General features: G+C 39.7%; 1 protein-coding gene across 4 annotated transcripts in view; it reads right to left on the bottom strand.

The window, feature by feature from the left end:
- Positions 1–434: 434 nt before the first annotated feature.
- Positions 435–22,773, bottom strand: part of CNTN6 (contactin 6) — a 150,304-nt gene continuing 127,965 nt past the window's right edge. For 3 of the 4 annotated variants that reach the window (XM_074602800.1, XM_074602802.1, XM_074602803.1), the window contains 11 exons: positions 17,427–17,602; positions 16,969–17,086; positions 16,219–16,377; positions 15,978–16,127; positions 12,291–12,361; positions 9,358–9,592; positions 8,698–8,813; positions 7,130–7,316; positions 3,562–3,674; positions 1,687–1,855; positions 435–997 (listed from right to left, as the gene is read on the bottom strand). In XM_074602800.1, coding sequence (XP_074458901.1) covers positions 891–997; positions 1,687–1,855; positions 3,562–3,674; positions 7,130–7,316; positions 8,698–8,813; positions 9,358–9,592; positions 12,291–12,361; positions 15,978–16,127; positions 16,219–16,377; positions 16,969–17,086; positions 17,427–17,602 — 1,601 coding nt within the window. In that variant the 3' untranslated portion in view covers positions 435–890. The remainder of the gene's footprint in view (positions 998–1,686; positions 1,856–3,561; positions 3,675–7,129; positions 7,317–8,697; positions 8,814–9,357; positions 9,593–12,290; positions 12,362–15,977; positions 16,128–16,218; positions 16,378–16,968; positions 17,087–17,426; positions 17,603–22,773) is intronic. The other variant, XM_074602801.1, reaches the window with a different exon arrangement.

Below are 22,773 nucleotides of genomic sequence, written 5' to 3'. Positions count from 1 at the left end.
TGTTCTTCTCATTTACCTTCATACCCGGCCCAAAGATGAATCGTCACTTTCAAGCTACGGCAAAGAATAACGATATCAGATGAGGGAGCAACTGAACCTGCTTGAAGACAGAGATATTTCCATCTTCCTTCAAAAAAGGTATTCAGCATCTCCGCTAGTTTTGTTGCTCAGAATAGTCTTTGCATGAAAAAGTCCTTTAAAATGTGTTTGAGAATATGTAATGCATCTCATATTATAAAAGGTACTGTTTCAGTCAGATCTGGTTCAAGGCTTGCTGATGCCATTGAAAGTCGTGCTATTGAATTCAATGGGCTTTGGGTTGGTACATGTGATGCCTTTTATTTAAGTTTTTCCCTTTTCTGAAGAAAATAGTACAGTATAGCTCATATAATGCATTGTATGACACCCCTTGTAATACAAACCAGTGCCAAAAGTAAACAAATAGCTTTTATTTAATTGAAAGTGGGGTTCTTTTACAGGTTACATTGAAGGAAGTGAAATAAATAAAATTCACATCACAAGCAATTGCAAGTCTCTTCCTCTCCCAGTTAAAACAACTTGCATGGGTCTTTCATGTTTGACGTACCGTTACACTGGAGTTTCAATAACTACTGCTTCTAAAAGATTTGAGACCACTGTCCTTTACAATCTCAAGCTATGTTTGGCACCACTCCATTTAATTAATGCATACACATTTATCCATTAATTTCAAAGCTTATTTTTAAAAATTAATGTAATATTGATACTTAATGTTTTCTTAATAATAGACCACTCCTATCTCCCTCCCCCATCCCCACCTTTTTTCTTTATCAGGAATGTTGGTCATGGTGAAGTACTGACATAAAATCTACAGATGGTTTATTTTTAAAAGTCCATGGCTGAACATTGCTTTAATCATCAAGGAGAAGGGTAATAAGAACAGAACTCAATAGCGGGATCCCAGATGTCAATATATGGTTTACCCTCTGGGACATTTTTATTGCTCCAGAGCTTAAACCTGTAAAAATATAAGCACACAAAATTTTCTGGCATAAGTAAATTTGTGTCAAAAAAGCTGTTCTATGCATTCGAGCATAACGGTAATCTTTGTTCTATGTTCAAAATGAAACATTATCCACAAACGTTATTTCTATGTGGTTTTTTTTAAGTTGTAGCAGTGACTCCACAAGTATGGTTTTCATTCAGCTTCCCACCCTCCCTGTGAATATCTCCTTTTTGACTAGTTCGTTGCAAAATTAAGCTCCATTTTGCAGGAATAATGAGGTACTTCTGAGAGCAGAGGCTGGACCCTGGGCCACCCCACCCCAGCCATGGAGCAGGGCTGAGGTTCTCCATCTCAGCAGCAGCAGCAGCTCCAGAGCAGAACAAGGGCCGCGTTATACATGAGAGCTGCTGCTTCGACTTTAGCAAGAAAGTTTGTTTCTCTGTCCTTCCCTGAGCACTTCAGGCCAGGGCAGATGGAGGCCTACACTAACAATAAGGTCACATCTACGTGTTGCGCAAAATACCTGCTCCTCTAATTAATCTGAGAGTAGCAGAGTCTAATCTACACGTGCCCAGCATTACAAAGCAATGGGAGAGAGGCCACCTACGGTAGTGGAAAGTCTGTTAATCTATTCTTCACAGAGGCACACAGATTTCTTATTACGCAATAACATTCAGAGAAAAAAAAATAATCTCACGTACTTGATATTTTTGGAATCCTAATTTCCTCACTGCTGCTGCCATCCCCACCATCACTGACTGTTCTTATTTCTATCAGATAATCTTCTTCAAATGGTACCAGAAGCTCAGCTGAAGTGTTGTTTGTCTCCAGAATGTGTGTTTTGCTGTGCCTGTTTTGTCTGTACAAAATCTAAGGAAAAAGGGATTAGAAAACAAGAGTTATTTAAATATTTTTCAAGTTTTAACAGATTTTTTTTGTCTGAGAATATCTTCTGTCATGTCCCAAACTTTTCAGAGCACCATCAGCATCCTGCAGAGTTTAAACTTAATTCAAAATCGAGAAATACATTCTGCAGAATTTTGGGAGGGAGACCACAGCGAGCATTTGCTCCAACTTTGAGGAGGGCCTTTGTCTGCTAGAACTGAAGCTCACCCTGAAAGTGGGGTTAGGAAATCCTTACCCAATACACTTACGCTCTGCTGTTCGTATGGAAGTTAGACACACCTTTAAACGAGACTTCAATCTGTAACATCTTTTAATATCCAGAACTCATCTGACACTGCAGGAACTGAGGTTTCAGTGGGTTTTGGGTTTTTTTAAGTTTTGCCTCGTTGTGGTGAGTGTTTATAGTCAAACAGAAATAGTCAGGTTGGCTTCCGTGTAAAATTACCAGCTGCTAAGGAACACTTGGGACATTGCTTAGCAGTATGTTTTTAAAGACTTCAAGAAAGGACAAGAAAATCAGATAGTTGCATCTGAGATTCCACTTAGGAAGCGCATTTCTACAGCCAAACATGACAGAGGCGGTGCCTGCTTGCACTTAGGTCTTTTCGCTGATGAACCATTGGGCCAAGGTGCGGAGCAGCTTGGGGAGTCTGCACAGGGATCCCAGAGACTACAAACGGCTTTTTTCCTCCAAGAAGCCTTTCTTCCTTTCTAGCACATCAATGACAGTGTTTGACTCCTTTCTCTTGACAATCTTTTGACATATTTATGCTAAAAAGAGCAACTGATGACCAAAGCAGAAGGAGAGACGGGGATCATATAATAAATACCGCGGCAAGTACTTAAAGCGCTCTTTCCACATCAAAATGTAATCAGCAAGGGTAGCCTAGAAGCAGGTGGTCAGACACACAGGGAAAATGCTTAATAGTCTAGTTTTAACTTTTTCCCCGGTGTGTGGAGCTACTCAAACACACTCACTAGGGTGTAAGAGAATACCTTCTCAAGAAAGATTGCAAAGTGGGATTTTTTGTGTACTTTTTCTCCCGAGGCTTAAATAAACTTGTGTAGGCACTAAAATGCCTAGGAACATGAGGATCTTGATCCTGAGAAAGTTTCCTCATGTAAGCACTCTCCACCTCCATTTTTACAGTCCTTCAGGAGTAAAAGAGTCTTTCCATAAGTCTTTTGGGGTCAGAGCCACTGCAAGCAAACTTTAAACTAAATTTTCCTTTCCTTAAAAAACAGATTTATGGAAGTGCCTTTTACTTCACTCACGTTCATCTTTACGTATCTTCCTACTTATTTTCAAAGGTACATTTACACCAGAGAGTCAGAACTTTTAAATGTGGTTTATGCCTGTCTTTAAAGCTTGAGAGACTGTTCTCCAGTTCTTAAATATGTGTGAAACTCCTTTCCAAAGAAGATGTGAATGAAAGAATTTTATATGATTACAAGGGAAATGGGACAAGAGAGATCCAGTGTTGGGGACAGAAAATCCCAGTGTTGGGAGAAAGATGTCCTGCTCTGAACCACCACAGCTGTTCTTCCATGTGTATACATGTCAGCCAATCATCTCAGTAAGAGCAGAAAAGTCACTGTTTTCCAGGTACACTGTTTGTACCTCTATTATAAACAACATGTCTGATTAATGAGATAAAGAAATTACTTACTTTGTAGCCTAGCACCTCTGATTCATTCTCCATTGTCTTCACGTGTTCCCAGTTCAAGCAGATTTTGGAATTTGACAGTTTCCAGGCGATGTTTGCTGGGGGCTGACTTGGTGCTTTAAAAAAAAAGATGACGATAATCGCAAGATACAACTGAATATTAATTTACATAGTGTAATTGAATGAGCTGCTGACATGAAAGTAGCAAATGCACGGGTGATTCAAATCTAAAAGAGTAAAAAATATTTTCCAGTCCATCATTGCTCTCGTATTAGTCACAATAAAGATCGATTCATAGTGCAAAACCACTTACTGTGAGAGTTCATTTTCGAAATTAGGAAAAGCCTGACAGTGTCTGACAGTTCAAGTCATATTTGATAGATTTTGTTTAAGTACTATGTTGTTCTTATCTGTATTTTAATGTACTAGAGAATGTTTTGCCGTATGGATTTCAGAAAAAGCTAAAGCTAAGAGCAGAATACAAAAGGCTAGATTTTCATCAGCCATGAGGACAGGCTACAAAGAGCTACACATTAAAGTCTCCATGTGATCCATCATGAAACATTGTAGGATTTTATAAATTCTCGGCACAATAGGCTGAGAGTAGCTTTTCAAAGGCTTTTTATGCCTAAGTGCCAGGACTTTGAAAATTTGCCTATAAGTGACTGAAATCGAATCCTGTGTGAACATGTGAAGTTGAAACTGTGCCTTTGAACTGCATCTCCAATTTAGAACAACACATTATCTCCTTCTTCACGGCGCGTCCTCCCGGACCCTGCCTGGGAGGACGGTGCTGGGGGTGTTAGAAGAAATAAGGTCTTGAACAGAACTAAGAAAAAAAAGGACAGATTTGGAGCAACAAGTTGTGAGTGTCCCAGACCTTTAAAATTCTGGGATCCTGCTATTGTCCCTACAGTTCCTATATATTGATGATTAATGTATGTGACTTGGAAGGTACTGTTGATTTGGTAATATTCCACAATTTCTTTCATTTTCCATGGAGACAGAATAAAGTGACGGTGCCTGTTGTTTCATATCTATCCGCTTCGTGACTGTGGAGAAGTTCAATCCATCCCAGCAGCAGGGAAAAGAGGTGTTAGTGGACCACACATGTGAATATAAGCGAATGTCCTTCCATGAGCCATACTGTCAGTGATAGAAAAAGTTCATTTTCTCTTTGAAAGCATTTATATACATTCACATACATAAAACTGCAAATTTACTTAAGTGTCGTTTGAAACCTCTTTGTTTTATATAAGGAATTTGGTAACAAAAAACTCACAAGAGACAAAGGATATCAAATGTTGCATTGACTGTGGACTCTGAAAACTCTTGGAAGCTCTCAAAAATGGGTGAAAACTGCCTTTTTCAAAGGTCTTTAGCATAGCACTTAAAACTATCTTAATTCATATTCTTTGGGCTGAAAAAACACCACAGGATGATTTCCAATACAAAATTACCCAGGGACCAGAACAGGTGGTAACGTAGCACTTCTCCACAGTGCTATATTATCCATAGTGCTCCAAATCCATACTAATACCCACAGGCAACAACACTGTGAACAGTTACTCAGCTCTAAGCGTAACAGATCACTTCCTCCACTACTAACTTCTTGTAATCAACAATGTCAAGAATAATAGACGTCTCAAGCATATGCTTAAGTTTATTAAATTAATGATGTTTTAGGTAACACTTGGCTTTGTTGCTGTACTGAGTTGAGGTTTTATCTTTGCAAAATATTTCTAATATCTATATCTGTTGATGTATGTATTTGTAAAGAAAAAGAACAGCCATCTCTTTAAAGAAAGTAAAGAAACAGAAGAGCTGAGCCTCACAAGAGCTCCTGATGGAGCAGTATGTTCATCATTTCCACTTTCCACAGTAGTTTAAACTTAAACCAGGATATCAACTTAGACCTTAAATTGATCTTAGATAAGTATGTTTCAATCAGAATTGCACCTATTTGGCAGAAGGACTGTTTTAGTTTTGCTTAGTCTCCACAATAATGGCATGCACAAACATTGTAGGAATCCTGGAGAAAGAGTATGAAGACAGAGCTATTACCGTGAAGCTAAAGCTGTAGAGGTACATTGTTTATATTCTCTTGACATATTATCTCTGCTCAGATTGAAAGTGCTTGCATCTTTCAGAAAGTAGAGCTTAAAATTTTAATACATGTTTTTAAATATTAAAAGGTTTATTTTGACTTCAATTTTTAAATGAACCATTAGCATGATCCTGAATTTGACAGAAGATGAAGTCAATGTAAAACAAAAGCAAATTTATTCCTTATATGTCTTGTCACTTGACTGCTATGTCTTTAACTTGTCTTTCATACATATACACATACGAATATAGAGAATGATTTCCAAAGATGAGTCTATTTCCCATTAAGACATTGCCTGTGAGAACAGTTCTGTTTCAGTCCTTAAGAAATACCTTCTCTGGCTTTATTTTGGTTTATGCTATTCACATTAAAAGGTAATTTTTATCATGAACTCATTTTACAAGTTGGTTCCTGTCTTGCATTTTGAGTAATAACACAGAACAACACATAGACAAGAGGCGAAAGACAGGAGAAATAATTCCCTTTTTCTGCAAAAGGGCTGATCAATAGTTCAATGGGAAAACAGTCCAAGGAAAGTATATAAAAAATGGAATGTCTAAGCAGTAAAGAATTTAGGTCACTCTAGTCCACAGCAGATTAACAAGGTTTCCTGCTTTATGACTGTTTTGCTCTTAGTGAACGTTTACTTCACGGGTTCGATCCTGCAGGCTGGTGCTCAGTGTTTCCCTGTTACCTTGGAGGATGGGCCCATGAAAGCCCTGGTTTCACAAAGCCCCTTCTCACAAACAGAACAGCACATGGTTTTGCTCCTATAATTGCAGGAAATTTTAAAAAAATCATGCCTAAATATTATTTATATGAATGTATCACTTATGCTATTCTCTGTAGCGCACAATTTAGAGGTCTCGCTAAAGCACTGCATTTGGAGCAGTCAACAGTTTTCTTTTAAAAAAACACCCACATATTCCCACACCCAAGTCTATTGTTTGATCTGGGGAACATCTTTCCTTTATTGACTCTGCACCCCTTTTGAAATTTCCTGAAAGCAAGTGGCGCGCTGTTGCAAAGCAAAAGGAAATCCTTCCTAATGGTTGCTACACTGCAGGAACACAAACACCAGTGTTATCGAATTTTGTAGGTGTACAGAATTACTTCAGCATATAAATAGAATCGGGTAAATGAAATAACCTTCCCAGCTCTGATTTAAGCTGATGAGAATTTTGGCTTCTATTGAGACAGAACTGAAGCCCAAGCTAATTATTATAATAAAGTCTTAAATACTAAAGTTTGAGTCAGCTTGATGGTGACCACAAAAGTATCATCAGGAAAGAGAGAGAGAGAAGTTTCCTGGTCACAGATTTTGTTGCTTAATTTTCTGAAGGAATGTGGGATCCAGTTTTCTTTGATATTGCAACATTTAGCAGAGATGGGTCACGGTAAGCTGAAATGTCACTATCACACTTGGGAGTTTGCAACATTTGTCGTACGAAATTGAATACTCACGTGATTTTTTAGTGGTGACATTTACTGGGGTGCTAGAGGGCCCCGTCCCTGCAGTGTTGTAAGCTCGAACTGTTGCAAAATACACTGTGTTAGCTTTTAGTCCTGTGATATTTTTGGCTGTTACATTCCCATTGACTCTGACTTTACCAGCTGTGCTTTCCTTGGGATCATCAGTCCAATATAAAACCTGAAAAGTGAGAACAAAAACCAGGCAATACATTGTTTACCATCAATTACAGATTTGGCTGGGAAGCAGACATGCCGACAATGAAGATTTCAAGGAATACAGGCTTTTTCATATTCAAAACCAGCAGGAAATAAAACCAAGCATGAATACTTACAGAAAAGAACTAAAATTTCAGAGATTGAATACCAATTAAGGAAGTAAATGAAATTCTTAGCTTTATACGTGTCCAAAAGGAAAACTTTGGTGAGCAATTTTAAAAGCTTGTTTGCTTTTACGGTTTGAACACATTTGAGGAAAACTTTAAAAGGGACAAAGAAAGATTTATCTTGGACATCTAAGAGGTTTTTTAATTATTTTGTAACCAGCCTCTAGTGTTGAGTCCGTGGCAGATACTTAGACCTGGGGTGGGGTTTTTTTGGTGAGTAATTGATTTAGGAAGGTTTGTGTACATATGTGACTGCTATGACCTTCATTTATACGTTGGTAATGGCACGACAGAATTTAAAGTATTTCTGACTTTGTTTACTCTTGGGTTTATCTTATCTAAAAAAAAAATTAAAATAAACTTTTACATTGTGCAAGTAAAATGCCCAGGAACCGTATCTGAGGCTATTTCAAAGTATCTAAGTTATTAATACAAAAATCTGCCCTCCCAACCTCTGCTGGAGGGACCTCTGCTCTGTCCCGTGGACGTCAGATGAGTTGATCCAGGGTTTCTGCTCCCCGCGGGGGCTGAAGCCCAGAACGCAGCCAGCAGCAGCACGGCCGGCTGAGTGCCACCGGGGTCCGGCAGCGTCCACGTGTCCTCGCAGCTCAGACTCTGAAATGTCTGGCCCTGGCCCTGGCCCTGGCCCTGGACTCGGTGCCGTGCCAGCAGCATGGCACCCAAGTGCACAGGACAAAAAACCTGACAGTGAATGAGCAGGTGCTCACTAGGAATAGGAGAAGCCAAAAGCCTCTCAAATACGCCGCAGCACAAGGTTTGAAAAGCAATGAAGTGCATTTATTCTGGTTTCTTCTGTAAGTGATACGATGGGACATGTGCATGTTCCAAACTATCAAGGACCCCATGGTGCTCAGAGAGCGTTACAGCTCTGTAAGAAGAGCAGGATCAGCTGTTTTGTGGAGTCAACCACAATCCTTTTATAGTAGCCCTCCCAAATGATTAATCTTGAGGTTTAAATTTACATTACAAAAAGTCTGGGACAGAGCTGCAGTTTGATATGTAAATGCTTGTGATTATCCCAGGTGAAATGTTGATAATGAAAGTTGAGTGAGGAACTCCATTGTCTTTTGAAGCAAGGGAGGAGGATCCAGAATACAAATGTGGCTGGGACAGGGACATCTGTGGGGTGTCAGACACCAGCACTGGCTGCCTCACCTCGTAGCCCAGCACCCTGCCCGTGTGCCTGTTCCATGCGATGGGCTGCCAGGAGACCTCCACCTCTGCTGCCGAAACACTCAGTGCCGAAGCCCCCGCTGGTGCTATCTGCGGCTCTGGATGATGGGAGAAAACACTGGTGGAACATTTGTGTTACCAAAAGGGTGTGAGGTCAGAAACTGAGGGAGATTCAAGAAAAGAGGATGACATTCTGGGGAGAAGCAGCAGGCAAAGGCTCAGGAAACCTGGTGTGAATCCCTAGTTTTGCTGCCCATTTATTCTGCAACATCAGCTTATGGGTAATTTTTCAAAAGTGGTCATTACCCATAAACTGGGACAGATTTTCAGAGATCAGCTGCACTGAGTGGTCTGAAAAGCTGGGCTCTTTGAGAGCTAAACTGGTTTAGTTTTGATTTTCCCAGGCCGCTCAGTGGGAGTTCTCTGGGGACAAATAAACATGCTGTCCGCTTAAAGCAATTCTGAAAATCTGCCCCTTGCTATTTTCTACTTCAATTTCTCATCTTCTTTCTCGTCTCTCTTGTCAATCTTCAACACACAGCCTAGAGCAGGCTCCTCAATATCCCTGTGGAGCTCTGTCTGATCATATCTGGGACCTGTTGATGCTACACAGACATTACTAATAACAGTAACACACATTACCGTCTTCTCCTGAGTAGACAATGGATATGGAGCTCAGGGTGCCTTCTCCTTCGTTGTTGTAGACACCAACTTTCACTTCGAAAGGAGAGAGAGGTGTAATGCTTTCGTTCCTATAAACATATTTGCTTGCTTCCACTGAAGCCACCACTGCTTTTGTCCAGGTTATTGAGCCAAGAGGACGCAACATCACGATGTAGCCAAAACCTTCCCCGTTTTGTAGTTCTTCTGGAACTGGCTGTAGAGACAAGGCAGTCAGTCAATAAGCATTTGCAAGTATACACCGTTTTAATTGAATCTTCATTCTCTGAGTATATTTTAGTGGTATTGATTTAGTTGACTGTGCCTTAGAGAAGATAATAATGTTTGCTCCATCGGTCAATGTAATGTTGAAATAAAAATCAAAATAATACATCTATTGAGACAATCAATTTAGAAACAAAAGATCTGATCAGCTCCATTAAAGTTATTCTCTTTCAGGCACAAAGTTTTCAAAATTAAAAGCATTTCACTCAGCACAGGTTGTAGCTGATTATGTTTTTTCCCCAAGGGGTATAGGAATGCTAATTTTAAAAAGTTATTTTTAAAGAAAAAAAAGAGTGGGCAAAGGCGCAAATGCATACACAGAAGTGTGCGTCAGCTGTATAACTGCCTGCATACGAGTACAGCACTTACATATTTTTTTACCACAAGTGAAAGTCTCAAGTGCATGAACATATTCTTATTTAAGTTTGTTTGGAGCAGAAATGTTATTGCACGTCAACATGGCAAAATTAATGTTTCTATTAATAAAATCTCATGTCAAGATATGTATTAATGACTCATACTGAACAGGCAATTACATCAACACTGTATCCAGCATGAACTTTTTTGTTTTCTTGGGATAAAAATACTTCTATATTGGCTTCTGAAAGCAGGGGAACATTTGCAAAACAAAAAAAGATCAGTAGTACATGGAGGAAGGAAGCGTTTCTCAGCAAAATTTCATTTATTTTAGATGCTTGCATCGAAGTAAGGTGCACGGAAAAGCAAACGTGAAAAATGGTGGAAAAAGAAAAACACAGGGGCAGAACCGCAGCTCCTGTGCTCGTCCCTGGCTCCGAGCTCCTCTCCTGCAGAGAAACTCCTGGGAGACTAACGGTGCAAGAAGACGGGAGAAAAAAATCAGGAAGTACATCAGAAGATTTCAGGGCACTTCTTTTATTCTTTTCTTCATATATTCTTTCTAATTCTAATAACAACCCTGTCCTGGCATATATAACAAATGTGTCTTTCCTTAATTGTTTTACAAACATTTAATTCCCCAGTATGCCCCCTTCTCTCTCTTATCCAGTCCTGAGAGAGTTAAGTGTGAGGGATGACGGTGCACTGGGGATTTGTAAGAGTTCAAGCTCCTTTCTAGAGCATTTAATTTGTTTTTGAGGCTTCTGTGACCTCAGATTTAATCAAGATGTTTAGCGAGTTCATCACAGAAAGCTACAGAGTCGTGTTCAGTGTTGTTAGCTTGGCATAATTAGTATTTCTTCTGACTATTTTTCAGGACACGCTATGGAGTCCAATGGGATAATTTGATTGAGATCTCTCAGGTTGTTTTCAATTTTCATGTTCTTCTGCTCCCAAAGAGTAGATCAGTAGAGGAGAAAATGAAACAAAACAGTGAAAGATCCATATGGAGGAGAACTTAGTTTGATAAAAGTGAAGTTTCACTCTATTTGGAGCATGAGGAGGGGAAAGCATTGGCAGTATTATTTATTTAGTGGGGATGTTTTACTTCTGACCTCATTTTTTTCCTATCACTTCCCTTTTCTCCCAAAAGGCTGGTTAAATGTCACAGTTTTTAGCATACAGGAGAACACAGGTAACTAACTCAGTTGATGAAAACATCATTTTAGTTTAATTCCTTTTCCTTTCCTTCAAACTGTACACATGAGCTTGGTTATTTCACTGGGAAAAGATGAAGTCAAGGGAGCTAGAAGACAGCTTTCCTTGCTTAAGCTGAACTAGAAGGTTTTGGGAGGTTTTTTTACATGAAGAAATGTTTTCCATGACTTATGAAGGGAGCACTGTGTTTTTGGAGGCCCCATCCCAAATTAGGAACTAACCAGAGGTCCTTTTGTGCAGCCCCTCACAGTAAGACACATGGCAAAGCTGCCTGGCCCCTGCCCTCCCAGCTGGGTGCTGCTGGTGGGTCCTACTTCAGCCAGATGCCCTCAAAGCCAAGGCAGAGATTTAATTAGGTGAGCCTCATGAACTTCATACGTGTTTTTCAGCAGCAATGAAAAACCCAGAGCTGTGTTTTGAGGAGTTTTTCCAACCAAGCACCTGCCCCATCACCGCAGGAGCGTCGCAAGAGGCTGCCTGCCCTCATGGCGATGCCCATGGGACGGATGCTGGGTGGCTGGAGAAAGAGCGCTCCTTCCCACAACGCTTCCTCCCTGCTTTGAAATGACCCGAGCTCACCCACGGCAACTTGTAGTGTGGTATTAACCATTCCGGAAATGTATATTCCCTCCTCTCACTGGAGTGCTGGAGAATTAAAGGGCTCATCTCCTTTAACGCATAATAGGATATGTCTTGTCAGCACAGTGTTCCAGAATGAAAAACATGTAAACAAAAAGTATGAAAAATGTTAATGCAGAAAATGGCCAAGCAGATTAGTGTGTTAAGCACCTCCTGTACAATGGAGATAAGAGGGTTATACAGACTTCTAAACATCTTTATAACATGCCTCTTAAACTGTTTATTTTTATAAACTGTTCACTATAACACAGAAAACTTGCTGTATATCTTACAGGCTGTTTTCTCTGCAGATGCAAGAGGAAATTCAGGCTCAGCCAAAGCCAATGACCAAAAGCCTTTGGATTTCAGCAGAGCTGTGATTTCACCCATGGACTCTTCCCCAGTAGACAGCTTAGGTTAACTGAGCTAACCATTACCTCCCATGTGATGACCAGCTCAGAACGGCTCCCTCCTCCTCCGCTGACGTTTGTTGGTGCCACGACAGGAACTGGAGAAGAAAAGGCATTGGTGTTTGCAACTGCTCACCGCTTCTGCCAGGGGTCCCGTCAACTGCAGGATTAGAGGTCTTCCTAGCTCACATGCAGCTACTCTGCCTTTCAGCGCAAAGAACAGGGACTATATTCTACAACAGTACATTTTAAATGAACTGAAATTATATTTACACATTTTCAAGTTTCTAAGGCTGAAGCCACAGATGTATTTGATACATGAGTACCCTGGTTCAAAAAATTAATTAAAGAAGCTAGTAGCATCAAGTATCTGACATTATTATGCCTCATCAACTAATTGGCAAAATGATGTTCCATTCAGACTGTAGCTGCAACACTACTGATTTACTAATTATGCATTTGTTCAGTAAACATGTTGTTGGAGCAATATATTAATTTTTTTAATTGGCTGTACACTTTTCTCAGGAAATTCAAAACTCATAATTTGCTTTTCTCTTTCTCCCAAGACTGCAAGTGTCCGAAAGTTCGTTGATTAGAGCTTGATTTGCCCAGCGTTGCTGCAGGTGTATGGCACCATAGGTACTGGGTCGAGGTCAAGCAACGCGCTGGTGTTCCAGGCTGAAGGGGCTCCTCATCACTCAAATGGCTCTTGGTGGAGAGGCAAGGAAAACATCAGCATTTCTTGCCTCTTGCTCTGCATTTCCATAAACATGCCCACTCCATTAGCCTGTAAGAACAGACAGTTTTGGGGAACCGGTTTCTGATGTAATGGATGGAATTTAGACAGACCAGCCTTGTTCTTATTGTATAGTTCACTATAGATCTACTTGCAAGGATGATATCATCTTCCTTTTCAGCTGCTCGAGAAGTATAACAAAGAGGACAACCCTAGAACTGACTGAGACAGAAATCCCTTATAAGAGGGCATTTGTACTGTTTGCCATCTCCAAAACCTCGGTGCTATTTTTAGAAATTTCCAGATTGTTTTGTTCCCTTCATTCAGCTCTCACTGTCTGAGAACTGGATGTGTTGGGGCAGGGCTGTAGACAGGGTCAGAAACAGGCAGGACAGTTATATCTCAGAAGCTTTTTCAGAGATTTTGGCAAGTTTTGCCACATCCACCTGCCCTTCCCCATGTTCCCCCAGCGTTAGCCCAGCTGCAGTAGAGGCAGTAAAGGGAATAGCCATTTAAGTTCACAGAAATTTATGTGAACCCACTACCACTTCCAGATTCAAGTCCACACATAAATCTTTATCTGACTTCGTCCTCTCTAGAAATGTAGACATTTCTCAAAAATTTTGTTGTGCAATCATAAAAGTGAGTGCAAGTGCAAACGGACTCTCTTTTGAAGAGTTTAGCATAGATATTCGATTTTGTCACTCACAATCAATGTCTTTGTGCACATCAGAGGCAAATAATCTAAGACTGAAAAGAAAGCATTAAAGGAAAAAATGACAAAACAGACTTTCAAGCCGAGTGCTTCCCTGTTTCATGAACCAGTTGATGCTCAATTAGTTCATGTGTTAAATGTGTTCAGCACTCACTACATTTGCATGGGGAAAAAATTTGTACTACTGCTCAGCAGAGCCTCAACTGGGTCATAGTTGAGAAACAGATGAAAATTTACAGCTGAGTGAACCAACAGAGGCTCAATTAATTCTGAGCTCCATTTTAATGAAATGAACAGTGGCTCATTTGCATCCGCAAATCGACTAATGCTCAGATTTCAGCTGGCAAAATAGCTATTATAGCAGTGAAGTTCAAATTCACCCTTTCATGGCCAGCCTTTTGCTGTCCACACTATCATACTATTTCCAGTTTCCTACTCTGATATAAAAAATAAAGATAAGCTGTTACTTCTCCCACCGTACGGCCACGTTTTGAGACAGAATGATTTACAGCAGTGAAGAGGTTAAGCAACAAAACCTGAATGGAGTCTTTCTATTCCTTTTGTTAAGCTTCAGATAGGGCTACACGGTGAGGAAATAATGTTCCTGGTGCTATTGACATGATAAATAATATTCATTTTATTGTTTCTTTCTCTTTCCAGCCCTAGCCTTGTGAATCTCTCTAATAAAAAAAAGCTTTAAAAGATGAAAGCTTTTACTGACTATATAGGTGGTTTTAAATATCACACTTTACAAAGCCCCAAGGTAGCAACAGCAAGAAAGACCTTCTCAAGACTAATTCTGACTTCACGGTCAATCACGTAACAGAGAACACCTATCTGTGATGCTCTGCTGGGAAATTTAGAAAATCTGCCCTCTTCCTGTCTCCAGCTTTTCTTTAGCTTTCCCTTTTCACATTGCCCCTTACTCCTTGCGTACGAAAGTTTCCCGTGGTTCTCCTGCTGGAGGAAGGGGTCACGTACCACTTGGGCATGCATCCCCCAGACACCTAAGCCAGGCAGGATCAGTGTATCTTCCCAGGATGGAGGCTCTCAGGCTCCTTCCCTTTGCTTGGGAGCAGTCTGCAATCTGCTTTACCACCAAACTGGACAGGCAGTGATAAGACTCTTATCTACTGATAAGACTCATTTGCACCTGGAAAGCTGACAAAATCTATCAAAATTGGTGTTCTAACGATCAAACATATTTTTCTAGCATCAGTACCCAGTCTAAGTTTTTGCTTCAACAATAGGCAAAAGAACTTACTAAATTTAAATCAACTGATATAATACATTTTGAAGTAATTCTGCCTTTGGACAAGCATTATAGGTATTCTGATTAACAAATAGATCCCCTCTCTAAGGATATATGCATTTTCTGCTGTATAATCTACTATACTGTATTTTGAGTTCTTTCTTGAAATGCAGCTTGCCAAACTTCAGAGCTTGGCAAATGAGATAAACAGAGAAGAGAAAGTGGATTGTAAAAGCTGCTTCCATTTTACTGCTTTCCATCCTATAAATACTGATTTTATAGGTGGAAGAGAGTTGGTAAGAAGGGGGCTGGGAGAAACATGAAACAAACCAAAGGTTTGGGCTTCAAATAAATTGTACCAAACTGAGTAGGTCAAAGGACTGACAGTGTCGGTCATCCGAGAATGAGTCTTCTTCCTATGAGGTTCCAAGTCCCAGCAGATAAATGTGTAAAGGTTAGACAGACAGATAGTAAGGATCTCGCCCTGGAGTCAGTGGAAGCTATTAGTTTCACTGGGCTTTGGATGCCGTAATTTATTTCCTCCAGTTAAAGACAATATCCTGTCCCTACTGATGCTCAGATATCAAACACTCTGCAGCAAAGGCATTCCGTGCTTGTGCGAGGATATGCCAGAGAGCTGGCTTTACCATTTTCTATGCAAGTCCCTGAGCAGGGTATAAACGTGGTTATAATTGGAAGAAAACAAACATTGCATATTTTGGGACATATCAAAGGGAGGAAGCATGGGCCAGCTCCAGCCTTTATTGCTGGCCCAAGTGATCTCCAAAGCAGAGCGCAAAGCGTGTGGTACCTCAATCACGTCCAAGCATCCCTTGCATCGGTAGCACAGGTCTGCTGACATGAAGCCATAGCAGCCACAGACTAAAGTGCCAGACAGGTATGTGAGTAACCCTGGAAGAGTGAGTGGCTCTGCTGCAGTAAAGTTCTCACACCCCAGACACGTCAACGTGTTTGTGTGGAAAAACTGACAGAAACTAGGGACTGACTTACCTGCTGCTTTAGTTTTCAGTAGAGCTGACGGTCTGCTTGGCTCCCCAATTCCAACACTGTTGCTGGCAACCACACGAAACTCATAGTCAACCCAAGGGCTTAAGTCAACCACTGTCGCCTTGTGAGTCCTACCATTAATGACTTCAGGAACTAAAGGCAAAATAAACATGTCATGACAATTTATTTTTGGGGTAATTAATGGTATGTGCAAAAAATACAAGGCAACTCTCAAATTGCTTACCTGTTGCAACTGCCTGCCATCCAACTGAGAAAGGAGTCCTCGTCTGAATACTGTAGATCTGGACTGGACTGTTATTATCTATTCCAGGCTTCCAGGACAACACAGCAGTAGTGCTAGAAATATGTTCAACTTTAACGTCTTCTGGTGGACCTGGGGGGCCTAATATGATTAGCATTTTAAGATGAAAGTATTAGGAAGAGAAGATTCATTGCTGGGTTGGGTTGGGCAACTCTGACTTTCTCAAGTCAGTGGAATTATTCATGAAGCTGCACTTCATAAAAGCAGCACAATCTCTAAACGATGGCTTCATGACTGCATTACATTTTGCTAATTAATGAGGGGGCTTGAATCAGGAAAATAAATGTCTTTATGTTTCTAAGATGAAAACTGCAAACAAGGGAATGTTTTTTTTTTGTCTGACAAAGTTACCCAACGTGTCTTGCTGCACCATCCAACATTTTCAGAATTCCTATTGAATTTAATTAAAACTGGGGTTTAGAAAGAATGCAAGATGGTGCGCTGCACAGGTTTCTGATTTCTGCTAGGTTTTAGAGGAGCTGCGCCCATAACAGCATTTCTCTTGCTGCTGGCAGTCAAAAGATCAGTTGACCATAGAAAATAATTTTTCATATCATCTCCAAATAGCAGAAAGGAATCAGGTCTCGATCTAGGAATCATTTGAACAACAGCTGATGTTAAGAATTTCTAATTCTTCCAGAAGATATATGTGTCTACCTTTAACAGACATACCTCTTACAATTATATCTACTGTTGCAGATCGACTGTCTAAAGATGTTTGTACCATGCACACATATTTCCCAGAATGATGTAGCTGAATATTTCTTATCATCAAATCCCCAACAGATTCCTGGAGATACAAAGAAAGTAAACTAATCACTCACAACATGCTTTCCATACTGGACATTTTTATAAATTGCTCAATATTAATAAAAAATTCAGCTTTTAAATTAAAATATTCATAGCTATCATCAGTTTCTTTCATGTGGACATTTTTATTATGGCTTCACAAATAACTCAAGCGCCTTTATGAAATTTAAGAAAGAAAAATAAATGGCTGCAGCCCTTCTAAAGAAACAGTGATTTGCCATGCATATAAACAGCGATGGAAGAATTATGATAAATATTTGCGTCGTCTGAAGACTGTGGCAAATAGTTTCATTAAGCACTAAGCAGTTTAAGAAACTTACTCTTCCAATTCTTTCAAGATGATGTATTCCTCTATTAAAATCAATTCTCTTGCCATTGAATGACCATGTGAACACCACATCAACGGAGGGGTCATGAGACACCTGGCATGGAAGGACTATGCTTTCTCCAACTGTTACATCCATATTAGAAGGTGGAATAGTAATTACAGTCCTTTCTGTGGAAACAAAAAAAAAAAAAAAGAAATTCTTTTTATTAAAATGCTCATGAGAATAGCAGATTGTGAATGAGTTTTGTACCATTTGTGAAATTATTTAAAATTGGCCCAAATGTTCCATAATAAAGAAAATTATCTGTAATACAGTGATGGTTTCAGAACACTCTTAGCCGTGTGTAGCTTATTACTTTTGCAGTATCAATACAACGAGCATGCTGTGTGCCTCTGAGAGCGAGCCCATGGCAGAGGCAACGTCCAAAATTAGTCATATGTTACTTTGTAAAGCCCATAGTCAATAGATATGACTTCAGCTCAAAAAAAGTGCAGACTTCATTATTGAGACTGTTAAAAATATGCCCGCATTCTTCAAACTTGAAAATCTCTCCTTACAGGAAACTGCAGCAAAAGCAAAATTGCTGTTCATCTCCGCTTACTCTATACATTGAGATCCTTAATCTGTATAAATGTTCATGGTAGCTTACCACACGGTGTTGCTTATGTTACAGCTTCAAAGAAGATACCTTCACAGACAGAAAAGCTATTTCTGTGATCTTTTTTAATCCCTTACACTAACAAACTTGCAACTCTTATTAAGGGAAGTAGTAGCTCGCTGAAGGGGAAAGAAATAGGTTTATTTGGCTTCACTTTTGCTGATATGACTGGGAGATAGATTAGAGATAACAACCACTTTGTTGTAAGCAATTCCCTTGACTAAAGCTCTTGTGCATGAAAGTGTTATAAAATGGTGAGAACTTAGAGGCACAGGAATAAAACGAGAGCAGAATCTATTCAACACTATTAATACATTCTGAAAATAATGTGAGGGGAGGAGAAGAAAATTTCCACGAGCTGCATTGGTTCAGCGCTCATTCTGGCTTAACCCTCTGTGTTAGAAATGTACTCCAGAATTCGGGATTTGGGTTTTACCACAGCCTTGGTTCCAAAGGGTTGGTGCACGATGGGGAATCCAACCCCTTACCTTCAAACACACTGTCCTTCAGACTATCACCGTCATTGCGGTAACTGATGAATATGTAGATACAAACAGGAAATATGGGCTGAAACTTGAAGGGCGTCTTCCCAGCATCGAGCTGCACTGGATGAGTGACTTACAGCAGTGGTCAAGTGGAAACAAGGTAGAATGTTGCATTTTCTGCTAATCTTTTAAAATAAAAACTGGATCTTACTAGTTTCAGAGATGTACCTGCTGCAGGCATCTAGTAACATTTTCCAAGGAAAAGAAAGAAAGAATGTGTCTGGTTTTTGTTGTTATAGACAAATTAGGTGGGGTTTTTTCTGGTGTCATTAAGAGATCGTCAGAGGTTCTCATCTTGAGTTAGAGCTCAGACTTGGAACAGCTTTCTCAGATTTCTCTGAGTACTCTGATTACTCTTCACAGCCACGTAAAACTATCATTGTGGCAGCTCCATCAGTTTGTCTGAAGTCAAGGACTGCAAAAATGTGAAGGCCTCAGATGACTGTCTTAAAGATGCTCGATCATTAGGTTAGAGAAATCTCTTCCTCTCCCTGGAAGCTGTGTGTCAGATGCAATAAATTCCAGATGATTCAAGGGCCATATTCTTTGTTGGCACAACTCCACTGATTTCAGCACACGCTGGCAAAGAACTCGGCTCCATAAATCTCAAATGAAGTAATTCCATTGTGAAGTACAGGTAGCTTTTATAGAATAATTTTGAAAAGTATCTGGGAACTACAGAGAACCTCCACAAAGTTTGCTTTTCTTCCTTTTCTTGCTTTTGCTCCTTCTCATTCTCACAGATGAAATGGAACTGCATGAATAACACTTTGAGGAGAGAAATTCTATTACTTGCAGTAACGCTGTATATGTTAAAAGAAGAAAAAGACATAATATGCTGGCATATATTAAAAATTGGAAAGTTGCTTTCATGGAACTTCTCTTTGCCACTAGCATGTGAAGAGACATGATCTGGTCCTCCAAACTCGTCACCTCTTCCTCCAAAGTCATCCTGTAAGACTCTCTCCTTCTTCAACCTATATATCACATGCATCTCTACATTGAGCTTTTAAAGCTAATGAAATAGGGCATCGAAGAAACAAAGTCTTCCCCTGAACACCTGACAGACCTCGAAGTGGAAATTCTGCATTGCTCTGAATGTTTATGACACACTTTCTCCCAGACTCTACTTGGGTTTTATCTGCTCTGTCTTTAGCTGTGCAGGAGAGATGTCTCCACACATATTCTCTCGTAAATGATACAAAAAGTTACACCTGATTTACAAGTTTACCTGATTTACACCCTGTTGAATAGTCTGGCAAGTCAGCCTGGGCTGTCCCCCACCTCATGTAGCCCCTGGGTCTGACCTGCGCGGTGGAGCTGGTTGAACCAGGAGGTGGGAACTGGCTCCTCTGAAACCACTGCAAGGGTCACCTCCACAGCTCCTGGCTCTTGTAGAGTGTGACTGCCCCGTGAATGGAGAAGGCTGTCCCTATCAAGGCTCATTTACAATGTCAGTCAATTAAATGGGCAACAACATATTTTCTGAGCCTTCCAATGGAAGTAGTAAGCTCAATATCTGGATATGAGTTAACAGTGAACAAGGTTCATCTTCCCAGCCCTCTTGGATAGACTCCAAAGCTTAAGATGAGCTCCTTCCTGTCAGGTATAAACTACTGCTGGTATTTTATCTGTCTTACGTAAAGCTGACTTGGATGTATCCATTTTGCACAGCTTTGATGACAGCCTTAGAAGATACCCTTTGGGTTGGGCATTCTGCTAAAACTCAAAATCAAGGCACTTACACCAGGGATGAAATTCACCTTTTCTGCTTCCAGATCATGCAGCATTAGTAAAACTTTGCGCCACTACAGAACTTTTCATGTGTCAAGTACTCCCTGTCCTTCAAATTTCTCTTTACAATATCTACCCTTCACAAGACCCACATCACCTCTACTGCCACAAGACTTCACGCCACCTCATTTTGTAACTCCTGCTTCTCTGTATTGGATGATTGGTCACGAGGATCGGTGCATTTTGACCCTTCCAAGGCACTGTGTACAATTACAGCATTCTATAAATAAGTAAAATACTATAAATAAAATCAATTTATTTCTATGGAAAGGTTGAAGTAAGACTAAGCAAGAATGATACAACAGGATTGCTTAGAATTTTTAATCAGATTCAATAGTTACATTCTAAAATCCATAGAATACAAATAGAAAACAATGTCCTGTTTTTTGTAAAATCTTTAAGCCTCTATCAAAGCCAGTAATCTATTGTACAGGAAGGGGCCATTAGCTCCAGTTGGTTGTAATGACACTGGCTGGGATTTTTGTGAAACTTCTTCATCAGAAGGTTCCAATAATATTATGGTTGCCTCATTAGGTCTGTCATGTGATTTCTTGTGTCATTATTTGATCACACATTCAAAGAGATCAGAAATAAGACATCTGCAATCCTGTTACAGAATGTTACTAGAAGGAATAAAAATTCCGGAGATCATTTGTCTGTTAAAACCTATGGAATGCCTCCGTAGGGAAAAGATAAATATTTGGAAAAAAATGCATCCTACAGAAGCTTCTAGTGAACTGGTGTTTTGGAGTATCAGAGCATGAAGGGCTCTCCTTATAACACAACAAATCCCAATAGCTATATGCTGTTAGTATTATAAGAAGTCAGCTGACTTATTGGAATGAACCTATTTGCTTCTACCAAATAAATATTGAAAACTGTCCTTTTGTGAAGTATCCTAGGTTTGTGTGTGAGGTGTGTTTTTTTAGTTAGCAAAAAAATCCATTCTATTATGGTATTATCATCCTCTTGTATATTTTGTTCTAGCCTGCTCGTATCCAGTGATACCACTGACATAGAGAGTGGTTCACTTGTGCAATATTTTCTGCTTCTTTTAAGGGGTTGTCTTTAAGACTTTCACCTCAAATACTTTTAAAAGCTTCTTAAAAGCTCTTGGTTCTACATTATCTATCTATCTTGCTTAGCAACTGCAGACATGCATTATATGGCAAATCCCATTCCAGAGGAGAAAATAGATAAGATGATGTGAGTGCTGGAGGTATAATAAAGACTTCTCACACAAAGAATAAACAACTCAATGAGCAGCAATAAACTTAATTTGCACATTAGATATGCTTTTCCAAGTTCTGACATTTCAGTTGAAAATAATGCTGAAGCAATGAGGCCTATAATTGAACAGCCAAAACTTCTCCAGAGGGGAAACAAAAACAAATGTTCCCTGCAAACAAGATCATTTTTATACCATGTTGTTACTCAGTGTTTTAATAAACTTCATAAATGCCAAACAAAATCTTTTTTTCGTATTTTAATGTGATTTTCCCATATTGCTCCATTAGGATGTATGTATGCGATATGTGAAATGGTATATAACCTTAATGAAGTCAGAGCTGCCTAAACCCTAAACTTCGTGGTTTATTCATTGCTAGCTGTGCTGTAACATCGTCTCAGATTACACGTTGCACTACATCGATGCTAATTGCTCTTTCATAATATGAGTACGAAAAAGACTTTTGCCAGCTGCAGTAGGTTAGGGAGGAGGTCATGCCTGCAGGCTGCAGTAACCAGTCTGAAGTCATTGAAAACAAGAATATTAAGAAAAAAGAGAGTTACAAACTACATTTAATAACGTGTTCCTCTTGTAACTCCAGACATTATTATTGTTAACTGTTTTGCAAACTGATTAAGATGCTTACTATAATCTCAGAAGTTTCACTTTTTAACTTGTTTTCCTCATGTAAAATCAACAAACATGAACACTTTTATAAGAAAACGTCTGTATTGAAAAGATTATGTTGGAGGAAAAAAACCCAACATATTAAGTTTGCTTCAGTTTTCCTTTTTTTTCCCTGTCAGTGATCAAAGATCAGGGCATGGCCATTTCATACGCTGCTCATAGGAATATCTCTACAAACAATATCTCTTTTCATGTCCTCCAGCTCTGGACTAGTCCACCTGAGCAATGAGTTCGTACAAATTCTTTTTACTAATGGAGACAGACCATCCACCAGCACAGCAAAAACTTGAGGCAAAGGACTGCTTTGGACATAACATACTTCAATGTGTTCCACAATGTATTTTACTGCATTTCAAAGAAGGGTGAAAAATACTGTAAGGAAGACACCCCCCTGCAGAGCATCACTGGATCGGGACCAGACCCAGA

The sequence above is a fragment of the Larus michahellis genome, chromosome 10 (assembly GCF_964199755.1).
Source record: "Larus michahellis chromosome 10, bLarMic1.1, whole genome shotgun sequence".
NCBI classification, from domain to species: Eukaryota; Metazoa; Chordata; class Aves; order Charadriiformes; family Laridae; genus Larus; species Larus michahellis.
Note: the sequence above shows the minus strand (reverse complement) of the source record. Positions and strands in the feature narration are given on the sequence as shown.